The 21,369-nt window shown below is 37.6% G+C and overlaps 2 protein-coding genes across 3 annotated transcripts; one reads left to right on the top strand and one right to left on the bottom strand.

Moving 5' to 3' along the window:
* Positions 1-4,354: 4,354 nt before the first annotated feature.
* LOC113097241 (KN motif and ankyrin repeat domain-containing protein 3-like) lies at positions 4,355-18,647 on the bottom strand. Its single transcript, XM_026262457.1, has 11 exons — positions 18,416-18,647; positions 13,091-13,172; positions 11,386-13,014; positions 8,996-9,104; positions 8,482-8,700; positions 8,152-8,242; positions 7,815-8,034; positions 7,358-7,500; positions 5,974-6,174; positions 5,778-5,870; positions 4,355-5,450 (listed from the first exon to the last, which is right to left on the bottom strand). Exons 2-11 carry the CDS (start codon positions 13,125-13,127, stop codon positions 5,367-5,369), a joined length of 2,826 nt encoding a protein of 941 aa, XP_026118242.1. The 5' UTR covers positions 13,128-13,172; positions 18,416-18,647; the 3' UTR covers positions 4,355-5,366.
* ndufa7 (NADH:ubiquinone oxidoreductase subunit A7) lies at positions 13,992-20,998 on the top strand. Of its 2 annotated transcripts, none has more exons than XM_026262459.1 (5): positions 13,992-14,129; positions 18,986-19,250; positions 19,409-19,458; positions 19,749-19,886; positions 20,491-20,998. In XM_026262459.1, exons 2-5 carry the CDS (start codon positions 19,200-19,202, stop codon positions 20,540-20,542), a joined length of 291 nt encoding a protein of 96 aa, XP_026118244.1. In that variant the 5' UTR covers positions 13,992-14,129; positions 18,986-19,199; the 3' UTR covers positions 20,543-20,998. The 2 variants fall into 2 exon arrangements, with proteins under 2 accessions (XP_026118244.1, XP_026118243.1); XM_026262458.1 differs by having other exon boundaries at positions 13,997-14,129; positions 20,495-20,998.
* The last annotated feature ends 371 nt before the right edge of the window (positions 20,999-21,369 follow it).

Below are 21,369 nucleotides of genomic sequence, written 5' to 3' on the forward strand. Positions count from 1 at the left end.
ACTTAACAGCTACCTTATTATCTATAATAAACAATAATTAGGAGTTTATTAAGACAAAAGTCATAGTTAGAATTGAACCTTAAAATAAAGTGACCATAGTATATATTGCAATATTCTATACCTATCTTGCTAGATCTGTCCGCTGCTTTTGATACAGTGAACCACCAGAGCCTCCTGTCAACCCTACTGGAAAACGGCATCTTAGGAGCAGCACTTCAGTGGTTTAAGTCTTACCTCTCAGATGGGTCCTTCAAGGTATCTTGGAGAGGTGAGGTGTCCAAGTCCCAACATCTAGCTACTGGGGTACCTCAGGGCTCAGTTCTCGGCCCACTTCTCTTCTCTGTCTACATGGCATCACTAGGTTCTGTCATTCATGGTTTTTCATATCACTGCAGTGCTGATAATACTCTACATCTCCTTCCATCCTGATGATCTGATGATAGCTGCTCGCATCTCAGCTTGTCTATCAGCTGTTTCTTGCTGGATGTCGGATCATCATCTTCAGATCAACCTGGCTAAGACTGAAATGTTTGTGGTTTCAACAAACCCATCACCTTTTAAAAATTTCACCATCCATTTAGGCTCCGACCATAACTCCTTCAAAAACAGCTAGAAACCATGGAGTTTTGTTTGATGATAAGCTGAATTTCTCAGACCACATTACTAAAACTGTCAGATCCTGCAGATTTGCTTTATTCAACATCAAGAAGATCAGGCCCTTTCTTTCATAACATGCTGCACAACTTGCTCAAGCTCTTGTTCTGTCCAGGCTGGACTATTGCAATGCTCTCTTGGCAGGTCTTCCAGCCACTTCTATCAAACCTCTAGATTTTATCCAAAATGGTGCTGCAAGATTAATCTTTGAGCCAAGAAGAATGCACGTCACACCTCTGTTTATCAATTTGCACTTTCTACCAGTAGCTGCTCACATAAAATTTAAGGTATTGATGTTTGCCTACAAAACTACCACTGGCTCATCACCCCTTTACCTAAATTCATTACTTAAGAGTTATTTGCCCTCTGTCAAATTTTATTTGGGCAGCTACTGGTAGAAAGTGCAAATTGATAAACAGAGGTGTGATGACACGTCTAGAGGGCACACGTCTTGTGTTCAGCAAGTGAACATTACTGTGTCATCTCAAAGAGGCACAAAATCACTTTCACTGACTAAAAACACATCTGTTCCATCTTTATTTGACCCTCTAACTCTAGCACTTTCTATTGTATTTGAATTCTACATTTTCTTTTTTATTTAGAAAGCTATGTTTTTTTTCTATTCTATCTACTTGTATTTCAGTGTGTGTGTGTTTTTATATATATATATATATATATATATATATATATATATATATAAACACACACACACACACACACATACATATACAGGTGCTGGACATATAATTAGAATATCTTCAAAAAGTTGATTTCACTATTTCAATTCAAAAAGTTTCACATTTTATTCATTCATTACACACAGACTGATATATTTCAAATGCTTATTTCTTTTAATTTTAATTCTTATAACTGCCAACTAAGGAAAATCCCAAATTCAGTACCTCTTAGAATATTCTAATACCTTAATTAGAATATTGTGAAAAGGTTCAATATTGAAGACACCTGGTGCCACACTCTAATCAGCTAATTAACTCAAAACACCTGCAAAGCCTTTAAATGGTCTTTAGTCTAGTTCTGTAGGCTACACAATCATGGGGAAGACGACTGACATGAGAGTTGTCCAAAAGACGAGCATTTACACCTTGCACAGGAAGGGCAAGACACAAAATGTCATTGCAAAAGAGGATGGCTGTTCACAGAGCTCTGTGTCCAAGCACATTAATAGAGAGGCAAAGGGAAGGAAAAGATGTGTTAGAAAAAAAAAGTGTACAAGCAATAGGGATAACTGCACCCTGGAGAGGATTGTGAAACAAAACCCATTCAGAAATGTGGGGAAGATTCACAAAGAGTGGACTGCAGCTGGAGTCAGTGCTTCAAGAACCACTACACACAGACGTAAGACATGGGTTTCAGCTTCGCATTCCTGGTGTCAAGCCACTGTTGAACAACCGACATCATCGGAAGTGTCTCGCTTCAAACAGGACTGGACTGTTGCTGAGTGGTCAACAGTTATGTTCTCTGATGAAAGTAAATTTTGCATTTCCTTTCGAGATCAGGGTCCCAGAGTCTGGAGGAAGAGAGGAGAAGCACACAATCCACGTTGCTTGAGGTCCAGTGTAATGTTTCCACAGTCAGTGATGTTTGGGGTGCCATGTCATCTGCTGGTGTTGGTCCACTGTGTTTTCTGAGGTCAAAGGTCAATGCAGCCGTATACCAGGGAGTTTTAGAGCACTTCATGCTTCCTGCTGCTGACCAACTTTATGGAGATGCAGATTTCATTTTCCAACAGGACCTTGCACCTGCACACAGTGCCAAAGCTTCCAGTACCTGGTTTAAGGACCATGTTATCCCTGTTCTTAATTGGCCAGCAAACTCGCCTGATCTTAACCCCATAGAAAATCAATGGGGTATTGTGAAGAGGAAGATGTGATATACCAGACCCAAGAAGGCCACTATCAGAGCAACCTGGACTCTCATAACACCTGAGCAGTGCCACAGACTGATCGACTCCACGCTGCATTGCTGCAGTAATTCAGGCAAAAAGGAGCCCAAACTAAGTCTTGAGTGCTGCACATGCTCATACTTTTCATTTTCATCATTTTTAGTTGGCCAAGATGAGCTCATGTTTATGAACATTAACTGTAACAGTTACAGTTACAGAGGCTTTAAAGTGTGAAAGAAACTTGCACAAGCAGTCTCGTTAAAAACACAATTATCTTCTAAAAGATCACTGTTGTATATTTGTACATCTTTACAGATTCTCAAGGTTTAATTTTTTTGAGTCCGGACCAGGCTGTATTTATTGCACCACATTTTAAAGACTGAGTCATGCTGTACACTGGCTAAACAGTCATTCAGAGCCATTCACACCTTTTGAATTCTTTAATGGTGACCATAGATTAGTGGTTGAGGTAATGATTATCATGAGTAGAAATGAGTAGCTTGTGGTCCAGCCTGAGACCATGAGTTAACACCAGATCCAAGTCCACAGAACCAGTTACTACTACTCTATTGCTAACTTTTTATAACTTTATTGACACAAAATGCATTCATTTTGACTCATCGTGATTCTAGAAAATTAGGGTGGGTTAATCTATTGACAGCAAATGTAATGCACTCAAATTCTTTCTGTTTGCCTAAAGGAAGTCTTATTTAAGCAGATATACTTCATGTTTTAATGACTTATAAATACAAGTACTCATTATGGAAAAATGTACTTTCCAGACTAAATGTAATGTTTTTGGACACTTCATTGTATGCTATTTACATTTAGTAAATTTTTAAATGCTTTTTTGTATGTATGACATAAGACTGTCTTTATATGTAATTTCATTATTACATATATTTTGGTTAAAGTGTACCGCTGAATGCACTGATACACATTTTTGGTAAACTAAAATATACTTAAAATAAGTGTAATTTCTAGTAAAACTTTTATACCATCTAATCATAATTTCACATTCATAATGAAAAGGTTGCAATTTAGTACATGTAAAATATCCTTAAATGTAATATTGAGCAGCACAACAGTTACAATTATAATCTTGTACTTAACGTGTGTTTTAGCATCAATAAGTGTATCACTTTTACAGCACGAAAAAGGTAAACATTTATTTAAAATGTATTTCTAGGTGAACTTTTATTTTGACATCTTTACAAAGTGCACTCGTGGCAGTCATTAAACTGTACTCTCAAACACACTTCTGTTGCCTTTTATTTCAGTAATATTATTATCTAGAATTACATTTTATAAAATAAAAAAGTTTTTTTAAGATTTGAAGTTTTCAGAATGATCAAATTTCTTGTTTCATTGTGATCCAGCCTTTGATAAAAGGTCAAACTGATGTATTAATATAACCAAAATCCACTATTGTAGTGTAGGTGAATGTTCTTAATGATTAACTGACATAACTTGTTCCTTTAATTGTATATTTTAAACAAATTAAATAAACGCTAATTGAAAAAGCAAAAGCTGCACAGCATGATACAATCGTTTAAACAAATCACAGATAACAAGTAAAACACACAATAAATCAAAAATACTGACAAACCAAACATGATTCAAAATCATACTTGGGACCTGGTAAAAAAAAAAAAAAATATATATATATATATATATATATATATAAACACACACACACTCACACACACAACTGAATAGTCAAAATATGTTTAGATGAGCAACTAAAGGACAGATGAAACACTCTTTGGACAAAAAAAAAGGTCTGTATTTGAAATCTTCAGTAAACATTAGTTTAGTTTAAGACTTTTACAGGTATTCAACTCAACTCCTGGTTTCTTCATTTGTGTAAAGTGCTGAGTTCAGTTATCAGTGTATTGCAGTTAATGAACCAAGCAAACTGATGGTGAACAAATAAATAATGAAAATAAATCGTGTAAAACATTGTTTATGCAAGTGTCCTATCAGGTGAAGTTCATCACATTATAAACATGAACCAGTTTAATATTTCACAGTCGCAAAGTGTCAAGATTTCAAGCTTAAATACTCAAAAAGTGCTTAAAAAAAGAAAAAAAAATCACTTTCACTTGATTTGATTTATCCAGATATGTTTTGGGGCCATTTCTGACTGATTTCATTCAGTTCAGTTCTTAAGTTCAATTCTGTAACCTTCCTGTGATCGGTCAAGATGTCTAGAAGGCAAATGTTTCTCTTTTCCAAAGTCAAGCAATGTCCTTTCAGTTCAAAGAACAGATTGCAAAAAGAAGAGAGAGAGAGAGAAAGAAAAACATTCTTTGTTTTGTCTGATCCAGTTAGATCAGAAGATAAAAATAAATTACTGTGCTAGAAAACAAGGGTGGAGTTCATGAAGGTGGTTGTTGTTGCACAAACAGCACGTGTTACTTGTGTTGTGAAGCTACATCTGTGTGTTAAATAATTATTGAGGTGTTGAGCTTCTCAAGCAAATGTGACTTCTTCACTTTAATCTGCTGCAGTGTTTCATTCTCTTTCTGAACACTAACAAAAACAAATGTTCAGCTTGAGAACCATGTAATAATCACAATAACATTACAGCTAAGCTGCAGTTTTCCCAAACACCTGCTCTCATCTTTTTAAACTCATGGTGGTACAAGAAGATACACCAGCATAAAAAGAAAAGTAAATAAAATCATTGGTCTTACCTACATGAATATGTTTACATAGTATTGTGCATTAAATATGTGCATACAAATGTATAATCAGTGAATAAAATATATATATATATATATATAAACTTGTAACAAAGACATTGTTAATCTTCCAGTGAAGTTAGTCTTGTTTTAATATCACTCTGAGGGCCATGTTTTTCTGGGACTGGACGGACTTGCTTTGGATGCTACCAGAACAAACACAAAAGTTATGTTAACACTTTATGATATAATGCTAATATTCAAATTTCTCTCCAGAATGATAGATTCAATTTCAATGGATGTACTTATACAAATTAATCAGTCATTTGTGAAGCACGGCAGGGTGTTGCATAATGTTAAACAGGAGCCAAACGGCGGTCGTTTCCAAAAAAGTCTATTCACATCTGACTCCATTCTGGTATGTGACACCCGCTTTTCAATTCCAAACTGCTAAGTCTCGCCCCAAAATCCAGGAGTTTCTGCATGAATGAGTAAGAAACGGGCTGCCTGAGTGGTCATGAGAGAGGACTTACATCCGCTTTTGAGTAGTTCATGTGAGCGTACAGTAGAACGGCAATATCATTATGGGATGCCTCCAGAGCAATGGACAGAGCATTACTGCCATCCTAACATAAAAAAAAAGTCAGAAAGCATGGATTTACCCATAATGCATTGCTGGACTAAATGCTTTAACACTGGATGCCAAGGTTTTGGTTGTGATGTACTCACATTGTCCACGACTGAAATGTCACACCCCGGGTGCTCCAGCAGTAAGGACACGATCTCGGGCCGACCGTGTTCGCTCGCACACATCAGAGCAGTGGAGCCCTCGTCGTCCTGGATGTTCACATCAGCCCCGCAGTCCAGCAGCGCTCGCACCATCTCCTGACGCCCGTGACTCACGGCCAGCATCAGAGCCGTCTGTCCCGCCTAACCACAGACAGAACCAAACACAGTCAACCCTTCCACTAGTTCACACTCTAATAATGCAACCATCCATTTTTATTCACAAATGAATTTATTAGTGCAGTGTGGTTTCACCAGTGTTGGGGAAATTTATTTGTAAAAGTAATGCATTACAATATTACATTGCTCCCTAAAAAAGTAACTAATTACGTTACTTAGTTACTTTTATGGAAAGTAATGGATTACGTTACTTTTGCGTTACTTTCACATTAGTTTTTAAATATGAGCAGGGCTTTATTGATTTAATATAATACGTTTTATTTATAGCAATTAGCAAAAACCCTATCTCACCAAAAAGTGTAATGAATAAACCTCAGGCTGAAGGAAAAGTAAATTCACGTCTGTACAGTAGTACAATACAGGAGAAGGAGGTTCAACACTCTTCAGCAATAAAAAAACAATGAAGCACAATTGATAGTTTATCTAAAGTCATTTTTGCTTATTAGTATGGTTGAACTGGATCATCAAAGCTCAGCAGCAAATATATTGTTTAATAAAATGGGATTAGATAAAATTTTGTTAATTATAACAGGTTTGCATCATTCTGAGTTTGCATTTCCCTGTTTTAATTAATTTTGATGAATACGTTATCTGTTTCTTTGCAAGTGGGATGATTTAAAGCACATACATATTTAGTCTAGAACTACATCAGGGTCACACAGTACAGTACGATTTCTCCCAATATGGGGACAGGAGACTTGTCAGTCAATAAATGGGAAAACTAAGTAACTGGTGTTCCTTTTTTTTTTTTAAATGCTAGTAATTTTTAAAATAAAAAAGTAATGTGTTACTTTACAATTTACAAGAAAAAAGTAACTCTCGTTACTTGTAATGCGTTAGGTAACCCCAACACCGGGTTTCATTGTATTAGATACAAAATATCAAAAGAAGTAGCATCTGCATGTATTTAAGCCTTGCTTAACTGTCTTTAAAATCAACCTTTCAGTGAACAGTTCTTAACCACTTTTTATTGTGGAAAACATTTTAATATGAGCCCTTTTTTCCACTATAAAGAACCTTTTGTGATATGGAAGGATTCCATGGATGTTAACGGTTTTTCAGGAACAAGAGTGTAAGTTGAAATGTAATTCTCAAATTAGCAGAGGATATAATCGCAGATGAATATCTAATTAACAGGGTGACTTACTTGGCTGGCCTTGGCATCGACGTTGCCCAGACGGAAGAGTTTCTGAACCACTGCCATGTCGTCGTCCTCCTTCACTGCTGAAAGCGCTGCCAGCATCACAGCTGTATATCCGGCTTTATTCTGCTGATTAACATTGCACATGCCTGCACACGAACACATCCACAACTGAGGTTTTGAAACTGTTGGACAATCATTAGCGTATAGTGTAAAACTGTACACTTATTTTCAGCTCGACCTTCCATTTCAAGAGTTACGAGTGATTTGTATAGATAAAGGGTCCGAACTGGACATTCAAGATTGAAACTACTGTTGGAAATATTTTTTAATAAAGGGCAGTGTGCACTACATAGAATTCACTCTATAGTAAGCTGCATTCTAAATGTTTCATGGTTTATCCAATTTAATTGCTTGTTACAATGTTATTCTGATGTATCCTAAAAAGCTCAGTTCTGTGAACCTGTGTCAAGCAGTAGGTCCACCACAGTGAAGTTGGAATGGGAGACGCTGTAGTGTAAAGCAGTGTTGCCGTTGCCATCCGTCATGTTGACTACGTGCTCCAGAAGGACGGGGGAGACCTCTGAGAAAGCCATCAGGTAATTTGAGACACGTGTCGGCTGGGCCATCTTTGCACTGGACACTCTGAACCACTCCAGCTGAACGCTGTGAGTGCTGGACAACTGCGTTAGACATGTTAACAGAACGGCATAATAGTTTATTGTCAAGTTTGGCTAGAATGTGATTTGGAATAGTAATTACAATGTGAATAAAATGTAATTTGTGTGATTTGTTCCCACCACTTCTTTACTCTTCACTGAATTGGTTCCATCATTAAGGTGGTTCTTCAAAATTCGACAAGCCTCACGCATTTTGGCACTTAGTTCAAACCTGTAATATGATATCCATTTATTGTTTGCTTAAATAATGTCATGTTCATTTTCTAAAAAAAAATAAATATCTCGTGTAGTGTACAAGATGAGTCGTTTTTGGTCTGCAAGAGAAAGACCTCAAATATTTAAATGTGTTTGTTTGCTTAAAGCACATTTTTGAGATGAACACTAGCACACAGATGACCTCAAAATGATGTATGGGAATTTCAGTAATCACCAAAATCTGCATGCGCTTACTTTTCTTTTACTTCCTCTTCCTGGTCCTTTAAATCTTCTGACCCAGCTGGCAGGTTTTCATCACTGTCGGTTTCATCCAAATGTATATTCATCTCTTCATCAGATGTATCCTCTAGAGCTGCCCCTTCTTCCACACTGCTATCTGAACATGCACCAGCCTCACTTCCATCCGAGGTACTCTCTTCATCCTCATCCTCTTCACTAGAGGTGGACTCATAACTGAAAGAATTTAGGAAGAGAAATTTTGTATAATTTGTGGTCCGACCTCCAAATGTTTATATAATGAATAATAACAAAATGGATAGTTGCACTTCTGAAACAAGATTGGAAGAGAAATGTTGGAAGCCAATGATATTATTTACAGAATAATTATTTACTGTTGCCATTAACAATATTAATCAAATGGACTTTTATAATATTGCTGTTGTTACAAAAAAAGCAATAAGCCATGAGACACAGTCTGTTACTACAGTATTTCCTATTTCCTTATTAGAAATCTGCTCTGGTAACTCACCCTCCGTTTAGAATTCCAACAAACTTCAGGCTCTTTTTGCCACCGCTGGAAGCTGCAACAGCACCACTCCCATCCTTCCTCTTCATGATAGATTTCAGAGGGCCTGCAGCTGTTTTGCAAAGAAATCAGAATTTGTGGTTCTCTTATACAGTTTGATTTAATGTATACATGAAACTGTACTTAGGCTTATCTATTCTGAATTGACTGACTCGTGATGTCGTAGTTAATTAATAACATTAATTCTAACCAGATTTAAATTACTGCATAAATGCAAATTTCTGTCATGAAACTCCACATGACGCAGTCCCATAAGTTCTAACTCAATCTGATATATTCACAACATTATTCACATGGCACACCTGATTGGTTCTTTTCACATCCAGCAACCAATGAGCTTGCTGCTCAACATTCAAATACTTAGAAACCCTCCACCTTCCCCAGCTCCACCTGTATAGGTCTGCTCTGAAGTAATTTCATATGTTATATAAGGGTAGGGCTGGGTACCGAACTTCGATGCCTTATGGTATAGAACGAAAAACTTCGATACTATGAGTATCGAAAAATTATTTATCTTTCGGTGCCAAATTTCGGTTCCAAAAGCCAAGCGGCCGTTTTATGTTTTTTTTTTTTTTTTTTGCCAAACGGCTGTGTCTGTGTGATCTTGTAGCATATGTGCATTTTAAAGACTTCTGAAGATACTCGCAGTCACACAACACAAGTCTAGTTGTTTTTTTTCTCAAAAAGTTTCCGTTTTACAATGCCAAAGAGGTCTAAAGTGTGGCCCTCCCTGTATAGTTTGGTCTACTCCATCACGTATCTTGAAACACGCCCCCTTTCAGGTCGTCTAAAAAACAGAGAGAGAGAGAGACAGATTTATCCGGTACTGCGAATTTCTCTAAGCAGCAGGCCACTGTATACGTTCACTTAAAACATAACTGACTGTGTTTACGAGGATACTTGCAGAGACAATTATTTTGATATAATTGTGTGTGTATGTGTTCATTCAGAAGCTACGATACGTGAAAGATGAATTCATTCTCTCTATGCGCATTGTCTGAAATGCTGCTCGCAGCGCGTGCTTTGAATGAGTGCGCGCAAGCTCCGAAAAGGCTTGAATCAGCAATATTTAGAAACGAGTGCAAACGATCAGCTACAATCTGTTTCACCCCTTCAAGCGAGTGAACAACGCAAATCAAGTTAGGAATTTTACATCACTATTCACGATAGCCCATCCGACTGGAAAACACAATAGCCCTGGGACATGGGGCTAACGATTTTGCGAGTCCTGCACCTCAGATCTATCCAGTTTGTGAAACACTGGTTTCCACACTGGTTTCGTTAAACAAAATAAATTATTATTTTAAAAGATTCACTTAAAAGAATCATCATTTCACTAATCGGATCATGAACTTTTTACCGAGCCAAAGATTATATATTATTAAACATCTCAAATGAATAAAGATTTCAAGTTCATCGGTACAGCACATAAAGCTATTGTTTGAGTTTATAAACCTCTATTTCGTGCATGATTCGTATGGATCTGCTAACTGAATGCAAAGTGTGAGTTCAAGGAGAATGTTTGTGTCTTGATGAGCATGTATCGCTCACCAGGAGTCGCTAAATGAACAGCTGCTGTGTTCTATTTTTGTTTGCTTGTTTTTTGTTTTTTTCAATGGAGGAGGAGTTGCCCTATTGGTTAAAATCCCCAAACTGTTTACTTAAATATTAAATTAATAAATGACATCAAAACAGGGGCGTTTGCGTTATGATGTGGTGGGCTGCTGTGGGCCAGAAAGTCCAGGGCAACTTTTTGGTCCCAGTCCACCACTGAATGGCGCACCCCTATCCAAACAGCACAACCAGTTGTATTAATAATGTTATCCTGAGTCTGAAGTGTTACTAGAATTAGTTTTAATTAAGGTGAAAAATAAAGTTTTGTGTTTAATCTATATGTGTTGATGTTGGTATCGAAAAAAGTATTGTTAGGAACTGGTATCGAAACTGAGGTATTGAAATTGGCACCGGATTGAAAGATTTTGAACAATACCCAGCCCTATTTCATATATATTGTATGTGCACCAGCAGTATTTTCTACATGGTCATAGAAACATCCGTGGATGTACTGGCAGTGGCAACTCATAATGCAGCATCCGCAGCATAGCAGATCTATTCTCCACAAATTCTCATGATAGAACTGCATTTATTACTGTGTTAAGTACTGGCAAAACGTTAGAGAGTCTGTGTTACAACAGTAGCACCAACAGTAGCACTACCAAGGCAGAGCATTTTAATTAACATTTTAATTAAGGATTGATAAGGTATTTTCTTCCTTTGAGTAATTGTGCAGTGTATGGCCAGAAAACATGCTGTATACAAATAACAGTGCTCACCCTCTGCAGAAGTTGTCTGTTGTTCAGTGTCTTGTGTATCAGTTAGACTTTCCCACTGGATACCAGTGCTTACTAGCTCCACCGTGTTTTTCTTTGAAGTTTCAACAGGATCTGTTTGAATGCTTTGGTCATTTTTTGAAACATACTCTGGATCAGTCACATCTGGAAACAACACTCCAACTGAACAAACTTCAGGACATGTTTCTATTTGGGCATTAGCTGTCTCTGGTGTTGCTGCTGTCTCTTTGTCCAGCATAACCTTGGACACTCTCTCAATTTCCTGAGCCCTTAAAGCTTCAAGATCTTGGTTGACTTGAGTTAATCGTGTCTCAAGAACCTGGATTGACTCCTCCTGAAATCTGATAGTGTGTTGCAAGTTATCAATTTCTCGTTCTGTCGCACTTTGTAGCCCTAGAAATGATTCTGTTACCCAGACTGCCACATCTTCTGTAGCCACTCCAGTCTGAATCGCCTCATCATGCATGACACTAGTCTCAGTCTCAATAGCTGCGTGACAGACATCAATATTAGCTTCGACAGCAGCATCCTTGACCGCTTGGCGATTAAAGACGACCACAGTCTCAAGAGGACTGTCACTACCTACAGCTATGGATCTTTTTTCTATAGGAGCAGTGGCTAGTTTCTTTATTTCCTTTTTGTCTTGGTAATCCCTTTTGCATTCTGGTTCTTTATTCCAAAGTGACGTCAATGGTAGGGATCCTGGTTGGGGGGCTTCTACTACTGCCTCAGTGGAGACTTGCAGTTTGAGCGTTGCATCAAGTTCTTCTGTTTTTTTGTGAAGATCATGAGCCAACCTGTCTTTTTCTGCACGGAGCATGGCAACTTCTCTTTCTAGAGCTGATAGTCCTTTCAGTCTCTCTTCCATCTCCCTTAGCTGCCTAAGGGCATTGGCCATCTGTTCTCGCACTGTCTGAAGCTGCCCCGGAGGCAATGTTCCTGAGTTGGAGGCTGGAGTGCTCCTTCCAGACGTTTGAGGACTTGCTCTGGTCCAGACCCCAGAAAGGGAGTTCTGAACAACAGGTGATTTCTGTAGCAAGTGGGCATCTGAAGCAAGCTGGGAAGAAGCTAGATAGAAGTCCTTATTAGATCCGCTGGCTTTGGAACTCACTTTGGAAAGGTCAGACAAATTAGAGCCTAATCCATTGGAAAACAGACTCTGCTCCTGTTGCAGCCGAAGGCTAGTTTCAAGAAGCGTTCTCTCAACCCTAGGGTTACGTGGTGGAGGTGGTGGTGGCACTTTGGAGTAAGTAGGCAGACTGGGACTGACGACTAGTAATGGGGAAAGTGGTTTACTAGGTGATTTACTAGGGCTCTGGAGAAAAGGTGGGATAGTCTGGCCATTCTCACTGGTTGTTGAGGAAAGGGACTCAGTGGAGGTCCAGCCACTGGTCCGACCCCCAACACTTGTATTCCTCTGATACCCACGGTCACCCCGGGATCCCCTCCGAGGGTTTACATTAGCCCTCCGAATTTTGTGTCCACTCTCTATTTCTTCAACATACTTGAGAAAATCAAGGTCCAGCTGGAATCCGTAGGGCGTCTGTACTGAATAGGAGCCACCTTGATTTGATTCTTCCGCAGTAGAGCAATGAAAAGGGGCACTCAGATCTGCAATGCAAATATAACAATAGGGTTCATCTTGAAACAGTACCATCTACCGAGAGCAGGAAAAACAACTACTTACTTGGCAGTTTGGAGGTAATATGCACAGACTGGGTCATTTTATGGAGCCTTGTGCTGCCCCTCCAAAAGAAAAATCAGCACACCTTCAAGCAAAAGACAACATCTCAGTGCCATAGAAACATCAGACGAATGAAAACATTGGTTGGGAGCTGCTGGTCCCCTACAAAAACCTGAACCTATAAGCATCTCTCAACCATTTGATCCTACAACCAGTCCACATGTGGTCACTGAAGGTTTTAAAGATTGTTCTGTTGTTAAGAGGCAAAACAAAGGGGACTGATGTATTTTAAGATATGTCAGTGCAAGATTTTTCAGTTTGGACAGCTCTTACATTTATTTTAGTCTAGGACTAGTCGAATCCCTGTCCGGGAAACCATCCCTACGAGTTGCAAATACCTCATAGCACTAGTTGTTGCAGAGCAGGCGAATAACTCGTCGTCTGAATGCGGGTCATGTTTTGAGAGTGACCTCATAGCACTCCCTCCCGTTTTGCTGCAGAGGAAGCAGGAGGTTTCTATTCACATTAAGTGTTATGTGAACCCTGCAGCCAGGGCAAGGACACTTCCAACTTAAAACTGAGGCAGAGCTCTCTGATGCCCGCCTCAAAGCACTGTCGGGAATTGTTTGTGTGCAATCACATGACTTAAAGGAATAGTTTGCCAAATGAACATAATAAGTCATCATTTACAGACATTAACATTGTTAAAAACCCATGTGACTTCCTTCAAAGAACATAAAATGAGATATTTAACAGAATGCCCAGCTTTCTTCGTTCCATAAAATGAAAACAAATTGGTAAAAGAGATTACCAGACACATACAGTACGTCTATACAACCTTCTGAAGCAATAAGATAAGGAATAGTTTGAATTACAAGTCATTATTTGATGAAAGTCTTTCCCTTCACCACAGCTCTCAAATCTTTTTGCACTTGCACATATTCAAATCCGGTATCTGAAGATGCGTCTTTCCAGGTTTGTGGCCAATACTGGATCAGGAACATTTGATTGTATGGACTATCAGAGGGACAGATCCTTGAACGTAAGTATTATGGGTTTGAAACGAAATGAGGGGGTGCATAACTGATTCCATTTTCATTTTTGGGTGAACTAACTCTTTAAAAAAGACCTTGAATATTGCATACATGTTAAATGAGAACAGCAGCCATTGTCTGTAAGGACAGTGAATGCTGGACAGTTGATTAATGCAGCAGAAGCCATTTCCTCAAGAACCAGGCAAGGAAAGATAAACAAGGAAATGAAGCACACGCACATGCTCCAAAAACGACACCTCAGTGACATCAGCTCATTTTTCAGGAAACAGAAGCCAATGTTTAAAGTTCTAGACGCTGCAGAAAATATGATTTTTATTTTTATTTTATTTTTTATCTCCTGTGAGTGTAAATCATTTGAATTAAATTTGTCAAAAGCATTATTTAGCTTTGTACCAGATCTTATTTTTTTGTAAACGGAAAACACTACTGTAGTGCACTGTTAAAAAATAAACTGAAAGCAATAGATAGAGACCATCTGCTGTGACAGTTTCATCCACAACAGCAACATCCTCCCATTGTTTCTTCAGAAAACGGACTCTTCCTGTTTGAGGAGAGCAGAATAGACTAAAGGCCAGTGGCAGACGCTGGCCGCTTCATTATTTACTGGTGATTTCTTGGGCAAGCATCTCTGTTATTACTGCTCATACTCAAACATGAAGTTATGAGTGTGTAAATCACTGGCACTCTGTGTGCTACAAACATGAGTAATATCTCAAATGATGCAGCTTGTTGAGAAATGTGTTATTATTTTCATAAAACGTCAAGACTTATGATTGTGAAAAGAAGAGAGTGTATATTATGCATAATAGGTCAAATCATAAACCTATCAATTGCTTTGCTGCTTTGTAAAGATGTGTCTGTATCAAACATGACAAAACAATAAGTGATAACAGAGTTATATTATCGAACTTATCTCGGTGAATAATGAAAAGAGCGTTCTGTTGTTTATCTAGCACTTGCTTAGCTGTGTGTGTGTGCGTGTGTGTGTGTGTGTGTGTGTCATCATCTGAAGTGATGCAAGAGAGAAAGTTTGGGTAAAGCTTTATTTAAAGGACCAATTCTCATGATTAACTAGTTGCTTATTAGCATGCATATTACTAGCTTATTAGCTGTTTATTAGAAAAAAGTTTAATTGTTAGTACTGTAAAATAAAGTGCAACCATATTTTCTATACTGATTTAAACACACAGACTAATTGGCTTAACATTTTCAGACAGAGCGCTGTCTGCTCGGTCAGTATGTTCAGTATTATCCACATACCGACAAATAATGTGATTTAGAGGAAGAGAAGTCTCTAGAACATGCTGCCATAAACACTGCAGGCTATATTCGCCTGTAAACAACTGGACAGGATGAACATGATCTTTTGTTATGGACGTGAGTCAAACCATGTCCCACTATTTAACTATATTAGATTAAAGATGGGAATGTATTAGATCACATTTAATGGTGTTACAGTGTAAAGGCCAGCTCTAGTATAAGCTGAATGGACTCACAACCAGAGGTTGAATTACATTCAGTTTTTACTATTTATATCTTCATGGATAGAGGAATCATGGGCATCTGCTAAACCCTCAGCATTGCATCAGCAATCTGCCATTTCAGACTGAACTTGGTTCATCAGAAGTAACTGTATATACAAACCCGATTCCTGAAAAGTTGGGACAGTGTACAAATTGTGAATAAAAACAGAATGCAATGATGCTGAAGTTTCAAATTTCATTATTTTTTTCAGAATTCAACACAGATGACATATAAAATGTTTAAATTGAGAAAATTTATCATTTTAAGGGAAAAATAAGTTGATTTTACATTTCATGGCATCAACACATCTCAAAAAACTTGGGACAAGGCCACGTTTAACACTGTGTGGCATACCCTCTTCTTTTTATAACAGTCTGCACTGTTACACTTTTTATAACAGTCTAGACAAGTTACTCAAGTTTAGGAATAGGAATGTTGTCCCATTCTTGTCTAACACAGGCTTCTAGTTGCTCAACTGTCTTAGGTCTTCTTTGTCACATCTTCCTCTTTATGATATGCCAAATGTTTTCTATGGGTGAAAGATCTGGACTGCAGGCTGGTCATTTCAGTCCCCGGATCCTTCTTCTACGCAGCCATGATGTTGTAACTGATGCAGTGTGTGGTCTGGCATTGTCACGTTGGAAAATACAAGGTCTTCCCTGAAATAGACGACGTCTGGATGGGAGCATATGTTGTTCTAAAACTTGGATATACCTTTCAGCATTGATGGTGACTTTCCAGATGTGTAAGCTGCCCATGCCACACACACTCATGCAACCCCATACCATCAGAGATGCAGACTTCTGAACTGAGCGCTGATAACAACTTGGGTTGTCTTTGTGCTCTTTAGTCCGGATGACATGGCCTCCCAGTTTTCCAGAAAGAACTTCAAATTTAGATTCGTCTGACCACAGAACAGGTTTACACTTTGCCACAGTCCATTTTAAATGAGCCTTGGCCCAGAGAAAATGCCTGCGCTTCTGGATCATGTTTAGATATGACTTCTTTTTTGACCTATAGAGTTTTTGCCGACAACGGTGAATGGCACGGTGGATTGTGTTCACCGACAATGTTTTCTGGAAGATCACGGGCATCCAGGATGGTTTTCTGGCCTTGACCCTTACGCAGAGATATTGTTCCAGATTCTCTGAATCTTTGGATGATATTAGGCACTCTAGATGATGATAACTTCAAACTCTTTGCAATTTTTCTGGGAGAAACTCCTTTCTGATATTGCGTCACTATATTTCGCCGCAGCATTGGGGGAACTGGTGATCCTCTGCCCATCTTGACTTCTGAGAGACACTGCCACTCTGAGGGGTTCTTTTTACACCCAATCATGTTGCCAATTGACCTAATAAGTTGCAAAATGGTCCTCCAGCCGTTCCTTATATGTACATTAAACTTTTCCAGCCTCTTATTGCTACCTGACCCAACTTTTTTGGAATGTGTAGCTCTCATGAAATCCAAAATGAGCCAATATTTGACATGACATTTCAAAATGTCTCACTTTCAACATTTGATATGTTATTTATATTCTATTGTGAATAAAATATCAGTTTATGAGATTTCTAATTTATTCCATTCCTTTTTTACTCACAATTTGTACAGTGTCCCAACTCTTTGGGAATCGGGTTTGTACATTTCTGTATTCTGCATTCTTTACACACATGTATTCCACTTGTAGACGGGTGTAAGGGTGAATGGTGGAGGGGCGACGCAGACAGGGAATGGCCCATAAACAGAATCATGAGACCTGAAGCATGTGATTCTTACAGCGTTTCGGAGGCAAGTTCAATTTTGGGGGGCAAGTACAATATAATATATTATTAATAATAGTTTTGTCTGCGAAGATCAGTAGATCAGGATGATTTTATTAATGGAAAGGTAATATTTTGTGCTTTTCTTCCTTTGTTTATATTGAATTTATTTATTTATTAATGTTTGATTATTTATTGCCTTCTAATAAATACACATAGAGGCATACTGAAAGACATAATCTGAGCATGGATGGTACAAAAGAGAAGTTAAAATAACAAATGACGTATTTTCAGCACTGTATCATTTTTAACTTATTTTTGCAATCATTTTACCAAAAATTAGAGCACGTAAAACCTGATCTCTGTGTCATTATTATTATTATTATTATTTTACAATAAACATTAAATAAACATCAACATAAATGAAGTACTAATTAAGGTTCTAATAAAACAAAAATACTTAAGTAAAATGTAAAATGGTTACAAATGTAACCCTTCACTGTTTATTTACTACATTCCCCATAAACACTACAACTTTCTTTATTGGGTTAAATGGCTGAGCTAGACATACTCAGTGAACACAACAGGTTGTGTCCAAAAAGTGAATAAATTTTAGTTTTATATAAGATATATAATAGTAATCTATCCCCTAAGATCAAGGACTTCATAAACAAATACTAATTTGTGTCTTATTAATGAAGCAATATTAGGTTCATACAGGCTCCACACAAATATACATCTTGACTTTGCTGAATATAAAGCCAAGTATCAAATCAAGCTTTGTTATTCTGCAGAGATGATAAAATGATACTGTTATCTCATCGTGAGAAACCAGAAGAAAAAAAAACAGACACATAAAATCCCGTGTCAGCTTTATCATTGTTAAAGATAAAGCTTGAATTATCATCAAAGCAACAAACGGAGTCAAAGCAGCGCTCTCTATTCTGAGTCAACTATTTTTTTTTTAAAGTCATGAAACTTTGTCTTACCCTTATTGTGACGATTGCTACTTGTCTTCTTCTTCTTCTCGTTAGGTTATAATAATCCGTGTATATGCGGATACCAGCAGTAGTTCCCGTTCATTCCGTTAGTGTATAATAACGGTGTGTGGCGGGATCCTGCTGAAATAATGCCGTGTCTCTTCTGCTGGCATTGCTTTGAATGGGTGGTTCTGATTAATTCCCACCCATGAAACTCTTAGACTTCAAGCTCTACATCAAGACCTATCTTAGTCAGTTTCAAATATATTCGATGTCCCCGACTGGAAGTATACCCTCATACCCGTCAGATAGATGGAGCCCAGTCATACACAGCAGAGTAATTAAGCGTTTTTGATTATTTTATCGATTAGGTATCTACGCAGAAAATGACAAATGCAGTGAAACGTTTGACTGGCATGTCCAGCCATATCGCATTCAAATAGGTTTAATCTGCTATATATATTCATATTCGATCAAACAGTTCATATAGCTATAGGGTAACAATTGAATCATTATCTGTCTCTTTCTGAACGGTTTAAAGAGGTTAAAATTGTAAATGTGTGTATGATTATTCATCAGTTGTACGACAGGTGGCGATCGCGTTCGCATGTGACCAGCCACTGAATCAGCGAGTAAGAAGACGACTTCCGGTCCGCTGGTCGGTCCGTTGCTGCTGTAACTGACCCAGGATCAGCTTCGCTCGCTCACACTCTGTGTGTTACAGTGAGGGGTCGGTCAGTAGCACTGATCCAGAGACAGATTCACAGAGTAGCGGGTTCACCTTCACGCGAGGATGGCGTCGGCTACCAAAATTATCCAGAGACTGAGGAACGTTTTGTCAGGGGTGAGATATAATGATCGTTTAATCAGTTATACGTACAGATCCGAACGTATCGATGTAATATGACATGGTTAGAAAATAACGTCTCTGTTTTCGTGTCCATATGATATTTTGTTCACTATAACGTTACATAAATGCAGTTTTCTCTCGTTCCCTAACAGCACGATCTCCAGTCCAAACTACAACTTCGGTACACTGAGATCTCAAAGAGGTAGATATTCTTGCCTATAACTTGTTTTTATAATTATTCGTGGAATTATCTAACTTTTTTTGCTGGGGGAAATGTGTTTATTATTATTATTATTCACCATTTAATGGTTCTACAGTAAAACAATTGCAAAATTGTATTTGCTGTCTAGAAAAAAAAACTGAGAATGTAAAATATAGTTAAAATGTACTTCTGTATTTATATTATATAATATAGCCTTATTTACAAAGCACTGTTATGTTATGATGACAATTAATGCAATGACTAATATTGATCAATGTCATTGATGGTAGGACTCAGCCTCCAGCTAAACTTCCCGTTGGACCGAGCCATAAATTTGCAAATAACTACTACTGTCAGAGAGATGGACGCCGAGAGTCTGTTCCCCCAAGTGTGCTCATGTCTTCACACAAGGCCCTAGCAGCTGGAAGGTGGGCTGGCTTTGCTTAACACAGATTATGTTCAAGTGTTGTGCATGGTGCATTTATTTTATGCTTTTAGCAGACACTTCATTCACTTCAATAGAAAGTACCATGATACAGTCGCTAGCTAGGTATGAATGCCTACTTTGAGCAAATACAATGTTATTTGCCCTTTGTATATTAAGCTTTGGTGAAATAGCATCTGCTAATAAAATATATATTTATAAAATATTATTTGTTATGTTTTTGGTTTATTTTATGAATATCTTCCTTCCTGTTATTAATTGCCCAATACATATAATAATTCCAGTGTTGCAAATTTGTGTAATAAAAACTGATTGTTCTGGAACAGAAAGATTCTGTGCTATCACGATAATGCTTTAGACAATTGGCAAAATAATAAATGCATTCATATAAACATGTAATTTTAACACTATAGAATAAATAATGCATGCACATATAAGCCTGGGTAGATTTGAATAATTTAATGCTACATATTATTTCTTCATTTCTATGGTAATTTGTAGGCGAATGGGGTTTAAATGCTGCTTAATTATGCCTTTTCATGATAACCATGTCCTAAATCTCTGCATTTTTCTTCTTCTATTCACATTGAGTCTTCTGGAAAGCTCAGACGCCCCGTTACTCCAGGGTCTCCGCTGTAGGACCTCCCACTGAGCGTCGACTAGCTTTACTGTCTAATATATGTGTTATTCTCAATAAAGGATGTGTATATAGAAGAAACATATTCAGTGCACTCTGTTTATTCTATGGGTAATGGATTGCTATAACAAGGAAGTTTAAGTGTTTATTGGTTTATCTTGTTTCTTAAAGACAACCCATCAACACTGATTTGAGAAGAATGTCTTTTGTATATATGAAATAGTATCTAAAGTGAAAATTTGTGATATTCATAAATTATTCTCCCAAAGAACATCTGTATTTAAAGTGTAATCTAACTTTTGGCTCCTCAAAAATATGTAAACAGTAATTATGAAACAGCATTTTGTATGAATAAAAAGTTGAAAAGGTAATTCTGATTTGGCCAGCTGACAATAAACTGTACACATTTAATTATATAAATTGATATAAAGCACAATAAAAATAACCCCAAATATAAATGTGTCTTGCCTTGCTGTGTTTCATTGTGTTATAGATGTGTTCTCATGCTAACGCCACAGCTATGGCAAAAATAGGATGAGAGGAATTTCGGTTTTGAGTTTCTAGATCTGGAGAAGAGAAGCATCTGTAATCAAAGTAACCGAAATTAATAATGCATAATTATATACAATCGCAGTATGACTAAATAACAAACAGTTGTAACTCTCCAGTTTTTTTCATAATAGTCATAATAGGGAGTAAAAAATAAACTGTTAACCCAGTTACGTTCCTGAAGACTTGAATCAGTGATCTAATGTTTGTAAAAATAAAAAAACATGTGGAAGAACGAATTGTGAAAGCAGATGTGAAAACCAGATGTTTCATTATTTGC

This window comes from Carassius auratus, unplaced genomic scaffold (genome assembly GCF_003368295.1).
Source record: "Carassius auratus strain Wakin unplaced genomic scaffold, ASM336829v1 scaf_tig00216162, whole genome shotgun sequence".
NCBI lineage: Eukaryota > Metazoa > Chordata > Actinopteri > Cypriniformes > Cyprinidae > Carassius > Carassius auratus.

Coding starts and splice junctions, on each gene's coding strand:
- ndufa7 (XM_026262458.1), top strand. CDS start 19,200: ATGGCGTCGGCTACCAAAATTATCCAGAGACTGAGGAACGTTTTGTCA. Junction 19,251..19,408: donor TGAGGAACGTTTTGTCAGGG/GTGAGATATAAT, acceptor GTTCCCTAACAG/CACGATCTCCAGTCCAAACT. Junction 19,887..20,494: donor AAGGCCCTAGCAGCTGGAAG/GTGGGCTGGCTT, acceptor ATTCACATTGAG/TCTTCTGGAAAGCTCAGACG.
- LOC113097241 (XM_026262457.1), bottom strand. CDS start 13,127: ATGACCCAGTCTGTGCATATTACCTCCAAACTGCCAA. Junction 7,501..7,814: donor GGACCTACTGCTTGACACAG/GTTCACAGAACT, acceptor GTTCGTGTGCAG/GCATGTGCAATGTTAATCAG. Junction 5,451..5,777: donor TGAACTACTCAAAAGCGGAT/GTAAGTCCTCTC, acceptor TTGTTCTGGTAG/CATCCAAAGCAAGTCCGTCC.